General features: G+C 43.3%; 1 protein-coding gene across 1 annotated transcript; it reads right to left on the bottom strand.

Annotated features, from left to right (window-relative positions):
* Positions 1–4,470: 4,470 nt before the first annotated feature.
* LOC134470179 (keratin, type I cytoskeletal 13-like) lies at positions 4,471–8,302 on the bottom strand. The gene is made up of 8 exons (XM_063224206.1): positions 7,853–8,302; positions 7,463–7,545; positions 6,890–7,046; positions 6,353–6,514; positions 5,839–5,964; positions 4,991–5,220; positions 4,753–4,798; positions 4,471–4,692 (listed from the first exon to the last, which is right to left on the bottom strand). The coding sequence occupies exons 1-8, from the start codon at positions 8,300–8,302 to the stop codon at positions 4,591–4,593; spliced, it is 1,356 nt and encodes a 451-aa protein (XP_063080276.1). The 3' UTR covers positions 4,471–4,590.
* Between the last annotated feature and the right edge of the window lie 1,977 nt (positions 8,303–10,279).

Raw genomic sequence — 10,279 nt, 5'->3', positions numbered from 1 at the left:
CCTCAGGGGGGGAGGGGGCTCGTCCCTTCCACAGCCACAGATGACGACATGGCTACAAGTATAATCTTAGCTAGATAGGTTTCCCGTTTACAAACATTCCTGCTGTAAGGAGGGGCAAGATGCTAGGCAGCCAACCAAGTGACCAAATTTTTCAGCGTCAGCAGTTTCCAAACAATCTGAGGTTGCAGAGGGATCCCTAGCTGTGCACGCAGACAGGAATGTTTGCAAACGAGAAACCCATGTTCTGTATACCGAAGGGTGAATGTTACTTGATTGCTTGTGATCTTATATTTACCTAAATATTGGGTTAGACGACGGTCTACAGCTAAAATGCCTCTTGTTTTTTGGTAATAGACCAGCCCTGCAGACGTTTTTTCGTGGTAGGACTCTCTGATCCCAATTTTGGTAGAACATTGCCCAGGAAGTGTTTTCAGTGTCACTCTCGAAGGTACCTGCTTAATTCCTCTATAATTTGCCGCAAACCTAGCTTGGCTGTCGGAATTGAAATGTGTTGACAATGGCCAAGCAGCAGCATTTCATCACGCTACCGACAGTGAGTTTCCCTGTGTGCATATGGTTATCTACCAATCCAGTGCAGCAATGAGAGGAAAGGACGTCAAACTGGCGTTTAGCCCCAACCCTCCATGCTCCGCATCCCAGCAGGGCAGAGAGAACTACACTGCAACCACTAATCTAGTCAAACACTCAAAAGCAATGCTTAAATTTCACATACACTTTGTTACATTTATCTAACAACCACAGACGGTTGGTTGTAAGACTCTTTACGTGTTCTTCTAGTTGCAATTTTCTGCCTATTCTTTGGCCAGGTCGCCCAAGGAAAAACATTTGCGTTTATTGTGTGTCTTAGTTGTTGCATACAGCTGTAGTCTTTCCAACATTTCCCTGTTACCAAAGGGGTATTCCAGAAAGTTTTAGTCATTTTGCTGGGTATGCTAATTCAAAGCTAATAGTAACTTCGAAATTAAGAATAAGGATTTTTTTTTTTTACGACTTTTCTATTTTTTGACGGCTGTTTGAAAATAAATCTGGGTTAGCCGCTTCAGTAAGATGTGTTAACTCAGATTAAATAGTACATTTTCTAAAGTCTTATGATCTCTCCCTGCAATTAAATATCACTAAGTCACAGTTGTATGGCTTGTGCAGGTTTGCATATCGTCTTAAGCTACTAAACCTGCTTTCTAAAATACCTCCAAGGCGTGCTGGAGAGCTCTTCTCTGGCTATTTTTTCCCCATCAATGGTAGGTGCCAAAGCCATAGATTTACCAGTCTGAATCTGTGTGTATTTGTGATGACTGTGATTTGTGTAGCAGATGTTTCAATTGTGTGTGTGTGTGTGTGTGCGTGCGCAGAGACAGACCGTGTGTCGGATTAAAATGGGGTTATGTTAACTGGAGATGACCGTTCCAAAGATCATCTGTTCACATTGGATAGTTAAAACACAACATCTTAAATCCAATCTAAAACAGGACATGTGGACAAAATGTGCATTCCCGAGCAACAATTCCATGCATGCTCTTACTTTGGTATTTTGTTATGGGACTATATTGCCTAGGTGGAGTGATCTATACTAATCTATAAGACCCTCCCCAGTCCTATTTTAATCGGACACAACTGGTTGTGTGTGTGAATGTTGATGGGAGTGTGTCTACACCCAGCACCTACTTGTCCTTTCTGTGAAAGGAAGTCTCCTCTGGAAGAAAAGTAATATTTCCTCAACATATTATCTATCTCTGTCTCTCCTGCATCCCTCTTCGTATTTTTCATGTCTTCTGAAAAAAAAGTTTTTGTGCAAATTAATGGAAGTCTGATGAGTGCCTTTTGGGTACTAATGTCCTCAAACCAACAAATACTCAATAAAAAAATACCTGCATTTCACCACATTTGTCCCCTTGTTTGTGTGTGTGTGTTTGTGTGTTTGTGTGTGTGTGAATGAATGTGTGGTGGGGTGAATGTGTGTGTGTGTGCGTGTGTTGGTGTGTGTGTGCGTGTGTGTGCATGCATGTGTGTGTGTGTGTTTCTGTGTGTATTTGGCTTGATATCTCTATATATAAACCAACTGCTATGTTAATGTTGCTGGTAATGTCGTGGAACATTCTTGGGACGGTGGCATAATGATGAATACTTTTTCATGATTATGAAGGGTAAACATTGCCGCGTCTTGTGACTACAGCCTGGCTTCGTGTATTTGTGAGTTGTGTGCAGTGGTCGCCCTCTGCTGGTGGTTTTCTTAAAATATTTATCACAGAGGCCTACAGGTCAAGCAACCATACTTGACAACTTTGAGCTTCAAGAAATGGGACAATGATGCAATGTGCAGAGAGAAACTTTCAGAGCTGAATTCTCTCTTTTCTTATTTTAGAATTGAACGCATTGAACACAACAGGTCGCAAAGTCTTCAGATATAACAAGATGTTCACATGTACCATAAGGTATCATTGTGAGGATTCTATGCAGAGCCATCGCCAGACCTATTTTACAGGGCCACGTGCCTGGCTATTACAGTTTTTCTCGATTGCTTACACACAATTTTCGGAATCAGTTCTCGAATTCTCAAAACTCTACACACAAATCTCCATACCTCACACACAGTGGGCAAAACTCCTCACTACCTCTGAAAAATGCACGTCTTGTCTCAAAACAATTTACTCTCTTCTAAAAAGGTCATTTTGTTCTCAAATGACACACACAAGCAGTCATTTTAATAGACTCTTATGTGAATCATTGAACACTAATATGCACAAGATAAAACTCTATACTCAACTTGACACACAGTAGAAACTTATTTTCTTCACTGTTCTACTTACTAAAGAGGGTATTTTTCTGTAGTAAAATACTGAAATATTGTTTTTAGACTCGGAGTACACAGATGTGTGGCAAAAAATATATTTTACATATTTTTCTGACATTTAAAAAAAAATCACTAATTTATTGTAAAATATTGGGTAACCACATGAAAGTGAGCTCTTGTATAACATATTTTGGAGTTCAAAAACTAAACAGATGTGTTTTCTCACTGCATCCACTCATATTTACATCCATATCACATGCAATGTGTGTCCTTATGGGGTGATGATTTCAGATTGTAAACCGGTATGAAGAGAGTCTGCCCATGTGATGAGGAAGTGAACATAGTATGGCGGTTGATTTTAGTATTTTGAATGGCAGTGTGTTCAATGCGACAACCAGGGATTTTCTTCATGAAAATTGTATGTAATGCAGAAAATTGTGTGTAGTGGTTTGAAAAGAGTGTGTTTTAAAACTGAAATGTGAGTGTAAAGAAGGAATTGTGCTTAGTGTTCAGTGACATTGGTTAGGGGAGTTGGGAAATGGGTGAGATGTTCCGAGAATTGTGTGTGAAGTACCAGAACTTGTGTGGAGGCAATCGAGAAAAACTGTAATTAGCTGTGAGTTTCCCAACAAAAACAACAACCTTGCTACCTTGGAATTCAGCTCATGTTTAGCATACAGAGTAATCTACAGAATGCACACGAAAAAGTGCATATGCACTACTTGCAATATAATTAATTTACAAGCTTTTAAAAATAAATAACAGCAAAAAAATGTTGTATTATCTCTCAGTGCCCTTACTCTGCCCCTGTATAGCATTAGGTCAGCTGACACCCCTCATTCTATGATCAGAATCTATGATCATGCCCCTGGGCCTACAGTACTGTATGTGTGGCCTGCTTTCATGTGGTGAAGTGAAGGGAAATGAACACTGCACACAACGAAATTGCATTTATGCCTCATCCGTGCAAGGGGGCAGCCCTCAATGGCGACCCTAAGGAGCAGTGCGGCGGGACGGTACCATGCTCACGGTACCTCAGTCATGGAGGAGGATGGGGGAGAGCACTGGTTGATTATTTCCCCCCACCAACCTGGTGGGTTGGGATTCGAACTGGCAACCTTTGGGTTACAAGTCTGACGCCCTAACTGCTTACCCATGACTGCCCAATGACTGGTGTCTAGGAGAACAATTTTGAGGAGCAGAGAAAAGTGAGAGTGGTACTGCTACGTGTTTACTGTGGTGTATGCAGACATGTTGAGGTGACAGAAAGAAATGTCCTTCTAGGCCATGATGGTTCTCTGATGATATTCTCTGAGGTTCCAGAACTGATCCCATGATTATGTGTTATAAACCGACCGAAAAGCACCTTTTAGCCATGTAACCAAAGTAGAGTTTCATACTATACAGCATGAATGTGAATGTGTATTGCTGTGATATGTGTGGGTGGGCGTGTGTGTGAGACTTGACTGTTATGAACTTGTGTGGATGAACATCTTACCGAACAAGAACTGATCTATTTTGTTGTGCTGGTTATAATGACAAATCTACGCATATTCCATGTATTCTATAAATAAGGATGCAGACACAATATGTAATAATAATTTTCAGAGAGCTCTGTTTTTATTGGAAAATTTTCTGACTGGACATTGCAAAGAAACCGAGAGGCACGTTAGACGTGCTTCCTTGCCCTTTGGGCAACTTAGCAATGAGGCAGCCTAAGCTTTGAGCATTACATTGAGACAGCAAAGTTTAACCTTGCTGACCTTGGTGGAGCAGGCGTCTTAACTTCCTACGACGGATGAGGAGGAGGTGGAGGACACCACCACACCATCAACCAGCTCCTCGGTCACTGTCACCACTTTGGTCCTGGTGGTGACCACAGGCTCTGCCACTACGACGACGGGCTCTGGAGCCGCTACGACCTCTACTGCTGCCACTGACACAGTGGAGGCCGTGGACAGCAGGGAGGAGGAGATCAGGGACGAGGACCTGAAGGACAAGGAGGAGGACAGACGTGATGTGAGGATGACGAAAGGACCTTCGATACTTTAATAAGTAGTAAGATAACAAGGCACTCATCTTCTTACTGCTTTTGAAATGAATTAAGCCAGTCACTAAAGAGCACCATCCATACAAAAATGGAATTGTCAACACTGAGGCTTGGTGAACTACTGTACTTACGCGACATAAGCATGAGCATCGCCGTCGAGCAGTCTCCTGTACTCTGCAATCTCCAGCTCCAGTCTGGTCTTGATGTCCAGCAGCATGGCGTATTCGGCACCCATGCGCTCGAGGTCGATGCGGAGAGCGGCAAGCTGCTCCTCAAGGCCTCCCACCTGTACCTGGAAGCCGGCGAGCATGCTTGCGAAGTGGGTCTGTGTTTCCACCAGGCTGGCTTCCAGGGATGCTTTCTAAAATATGAATAGAGTAAGTCCAATGTTAAGTGTGCTGGTTTAAATGGGTAAAAGACAACTCATAGATGTATCAAATAAATGTAGAAGCATTGTCACGGATGTAATTACATGATATGACATAGTTGCAGCTACGTAGTATCATACTGTTGTAACTACTTCTACTTCATACATTTCTGGAAAAAGACCCAGTGGCATCAAAAAAAGATTAGCATTTACAAAAGCCCGTCATGACAATGTTATGATGAGATGAGGTGTCATTGTTTGTTTAGAGGCTGTTTTCTCACCATAGACTGTAGGTACAGCCTCAAATGAAAATCAACACTGCATTGCCTTAAATGATAATTTATGTAGATAATCCCAGTTTGTTGTGCCCCATATGCCATGACTCAAATGCCCTACAAGCAGTAATGGGTACCCTGGATTCAGAACCCTCACTCCAGTGCCACATAGTCCAAGAGACCTGGTTTTACCTGTCCAATTACAGCATTTGGACAGGTGATAAAATATCATTTCAAATATGTTGGACTGGATTGTAGCTTCTGAATCCAGGTTTCCCTTCACCGCCAACAATGAATGTCCTACCAAATACTTTGAGAAGGAACATTTTCCACCCACCATGCTGATGAAGCCGGAGAGCTCGATCTGAAGAGCCTGTGCTGTGCTCCTGTAGGTTGCCAGTTCTGATGAGGATGACTGAAGAACCGTTGTGCTGCTGAGGACTTCCTTGCTGAGCGCCTCCGTCTACACACGCAAGAAGTGTAACAACGTCACAATAATTGGCAAGTTAATTGAATGTTTCTTCTAGCATTAGATGATGGTGAATCATTTAAACACTTATAGTAATGTTTACTTTCACTAAATCTGACATATGACGTTCCTTTTTTTTGTAAAGCTAATGACATTGATATGTCTTGATCCTCTGAAATGTTTCAGTTGGCCTTCTAATATCAGCCATAGCCATACTGAGTTTCAGGACAACATCTATCATGTATGCAGCTGTACAGTACATTTTATCACACCTCTCAATGGGATTACAGACAGAAGACAGCATTGAATGCTAAACTCTTTTTGTTTAATACAAGATTAATGTGTCCGGCACACTGTCCCTTTTAAAAAATAATAAAGTCACCTTGGCCTGGAACCAGACCTCGAGCTCCCTCTTGTTCTTAGTGGCCACTGCCTCGTAGTGTTCACGGACGCCAGCCAGCACAAGGCTGAGGTCGTCCTGGGGAGCAGCGTCAACCTCCACGTTGACTTTACTGCCGACATGAGCACGCAGAGCCAGAAGATCCTGTAGAAAAAGAACAGAGCAATTTCGATTAATAAATAATTAGTTAAGATTTAAATATCTAAAAACCATAAATCAAAAGTTTAATGTGCATATGGATATCCCCCTGTAAGCTTGTAAGTGGCTTCGGATGAAAGCATTTTGCTAAATATGTAGATCGTGTATGAATCAGGAATGGTGTGTTACAAAAACAACAAAGAGAGTAGAGGTCTGCAACATGTCTGATGAAGACTCTGATGGCCGGAGTTGCAGTCCACAGATTTCTACTCTCTCTCTCTGTTGATACATACGCCTTTGTCTGACTCCTGCACCTGGCCTCAGTGAGGTGGGATGTGCATGCGTTTAGTCTTCTAAAGACATTGTGGTACAAAAACAAACCTCCTGGTGGTTCTGCTTGAGGAAGGCGACCTCTTCCTGGATAGAGGCGATCTGCATGGTCAGGTCGGACTTGGAGAAGGTGAGGTCATCCAGAACCCTCCTGAGTCCAGCAATGTCAGCCTCCACAGACAGACGAATGGCCTGCTCAGCCTCAAGCCTGATTTATACACAAATCCACCAAATATTGAAATATGAGAATGCAAGCATAGGCCTACGCAATGCTTATGCTTGTGTTTATACTGTATGTGCACAAGTTTGTCGATTTTGTCAATCACATTTTTTCTATTATTGTGACTTGACAACCAAGTCATTTAATAACTTTTAGATAAGGGCAGTAGAGTTCTTCATTTTCTAGGTCCTAACCTGCCTTTTCACCATCTCTGGTTCTACTCATTTAGGCAAAAATATGCTGTAGACATGGGGTCCTCTTGAAATTCTTTTGTTGGTATTTACAGTCCCATGCAGGGACTAACTGTTAGAGACTTCTACAGAGAACAGATTTGTTAGGGCCCCATACAATTGCATAGATTGCTTATTGGTTAAACTGGCTCTGACCAATGGAGTATAACTTACTTGACTCTGTAGTCTTCGGCAGCCAGTTTGGCATTGTCAGTACCCAGCACGACTCCTCCCCTGATGCTGATAAGTGCCATGATCTAAACAAAAGATCAACAGATTAGATTCCTGGCCGTAGAGCGGGGATTATGTTTCAATGTCAGAAGGATAATCCTCATAACAGAATTTACAGATTACATGCATATAGGCCTACAGAGACCATGATTTTACAATGCAAAATCACAGATTCATAATAGACCAGCACCATAAGGAAACAATATCCCCGTACTTACATAAGAAGAACCATTATCGTGCGCATAGAAGTATTCATGAGAGCTGCACATAAACACACTGCCTGAAGCCTGCAAATGATTCCTTGAGCGCCAACACACTGAAGAGTTCACCCACCTTGGCCTGGAGGTCTCCAATGGTGACCATGTATGCAGAGAAGTCATGGGCAGTGGGCCCAATCCTGGCCTCCAGGAACGCTCTGATCTTCATCTCCAGCTCGGCGTTGGCCGACTCCAGGGAGCGCACCGTGGCCAGGTAGGAGGCCAGACGGTCATTCAGGTTCTGCATGGTGAACTTACCGGCACCTGCGGCCATGGCCGCAAAAGCAGCTCCACCGCCAGCAGCCAGGGCGAGACCACCACCACCGCCGCCACCAGCAGCGAAGGCCAGACCACCACTGCCACCGAGGCCGAGGGCTGCACCGCTGGAGATGCGAACTCCGGATCCTCCGGCACCGCCGTAGACACTGCCGGCCCTCATGACACTCATACGAGCACCACCACCGGACAGGGAGATCCCGGATGATCCACCAGAGAAGGAGACACGGCTGGCGAAGGTTGTGGCCATTATCAGTGGAGGTCTTCTGTTGCTCTTGAAGCTACACAGGAGTGATAAAAAGGCAGACACGGAGCCCTTTTAAGCACAACCCAAAGCCATGGATTGCAAGGGTGTGACCTCAGAAGCATCCTAGTTATCCTGCCAGAGGCGGTTCAGCGCTTTCCCGCAAGTGTTTTTTAAAGTTCAAATGGTATTAGCGATGACAGCAGTCATGTTAATCATTATAAACCACAAACAATTTTTCCGGCTCCTGGAGACAAGACGTAGGCACAAAAGAATAAGCCATGCCGCTTGATCTCATGTTAACTTGTCATACTGGGTTTATTTTAGGAATTACCGGCACTGGAGAACACAATGTACCTGACACCTGCGCACCTGCCACCCATCTGTGAATGCATGAGTCTGATACTTTGTAACAATAATCAAAGTCAAAGTCAAGTGCAGTATCCCAGAATGGACAATCTTATTGGTCACTGTGTTACACACACACACACACACGTACACACACATGTACGCGCGCGCACACACACACACACACACACACACACACACACACACACACACACACACACACACACACACACACACACACACACACACACACACACACACACACACACACAAATATTTTTTTCAAGGGCGTTCAGCTTTCAATTTTCTTGCATGTGTCTCATTTTGCAATTTTAGTATCCCAGTGTGAAATGTAGCCTAGATTTATTGAAATCTTCCATGTACTTCTCCATGCTGGACAGTTCCTGTACCCAGTCTCTGCTAAAATTACTGTACCAATCCTTGCAGCCTTGTGGGCTATTACTGAAGCAACAATGCAACACTGGTGTGAATAAATAACAAACAATGTGAACATATCTCTGGCTGAGTGTCTCGAACCAGTGTCCTTGTTGACTGTCCTGGTTGAATGTAACTGGAGTAGATATCCTAGGCAGTTCCCCACCCCAGGTGGCGTAGTTGGGTAGAAGCTGAATTTTGTCAGAGACAGGTAGGCTATGTGCCACAATGTATGCACATGCCTATTTTTTGTTTAAATCCACATTACACCCATTACACCCATTAAACCCAATCTATATACAGTATATTAACTAATTAGTCCCAGTACATATATATTATTATAAATATTATTATTATTATTATTATTTTGGCTCAAACAGCTATGCTCAATATTCCTATACGTACCAATCTTTGTGCAGAAGAAGTACAGAAGCAAGAATACATGAAATCAGTCAGGAGAAGATGAATACTTACAGTGTTAACCAATTTATTTCAATCCATTGCAAGTGAGAATGATCACTCTAAGCCAGGGCACAAAGCCTGTCTCAGAACATGCTTGCCCCAACCGTTATGCAGACTAAGGACAGTATTTAAATCCCAAATGATGTCATCATATTACATATTCAAATCCCCAAAAGGTAAGAAGAAGGTAAGAGCTTCAGATCTGTAGGTAGTTGCAGTAGCCAAACTCTGCCTTGTGTTAGCCTTGTGGCCAGCTGTTCCACTCTCCAGGCCCTAGCTAACCTCTGACACCTGGTCTAATTTTTGAGGGGACAGCTAAAGTGACACACATTTGAATTCTGAATTCAAAGCTATTTTACCTCTGGAGCCGCTACAACCTCCGCTGCTGCCACTGACACGGCTGAGGAAGAGAACGCAGACATCAGTGAGGAGGAGGTGACAACAAGAGCTGGAGTTGCTACGGCCTCTACTGCTCGCGCTGAAACGGTTGAGGAGGAGAACGCGGAACTCAGGCCAAAGGAAAGCTGGGAGGAGGACCTGAAGGACAAGGAGGAGGACTGACATGATGTGAGGATGATGAACAGACCTTCAACACTCTATAGTATGTCAAAAGTAGTAAGATAACAAGGCACTCATCTTCTTACTGCTTTTGAAATTTATTACGCCAATCACCAAAAATCACCATCCAAACAAAAAAATGTTCCAGATAGCACTCCAATTGGACTCTCTGGGCAGAGG

The sequence above is a fragment of the Engraulis encrasicolus genome, chromosome 19, assembly GCF_034702125.1.
Source record: "Engraulis encrasicolus isolate BLACKSEA-1 chromosome 19, IST_EnEncr_1.0, whole genome shotgun sequence".
NCBI lineage: Eukaryota > Metazoa > Chordata > Actinopteri > Clupeiformes > Engraulidae > Engraulis > Engraulis encrasicolus.
This window is presented reverse-complemented; position numbering and strand designations above follow the sequence as displayed.

Bases quoted from the DNA above. Each gene is read 5' to 3' on its own strand.
- LOC134470179 (XM_063224206.1), bottom strand. From the start codon at position 8,302: ATGGCCACAACCTTCGCCAGCCGTGTCTCCTTCTCTGGTGGATCATCC. The intron at 6,515-6,889 runs GTTTGTTTTTGT...CTTTTTCTACAG, and splicing joins TCAAGCAGAACCACCAGGAG to GATCTTCTGGCTCTGCGTGC. The intron at 4,799-4,990 runs GTAAGTACAGTA...CTTGTCCTTCAG, and splicing joins GATGCTCATGCTTATGTCGC to GTCCTCGTCCCTGATCTCCT.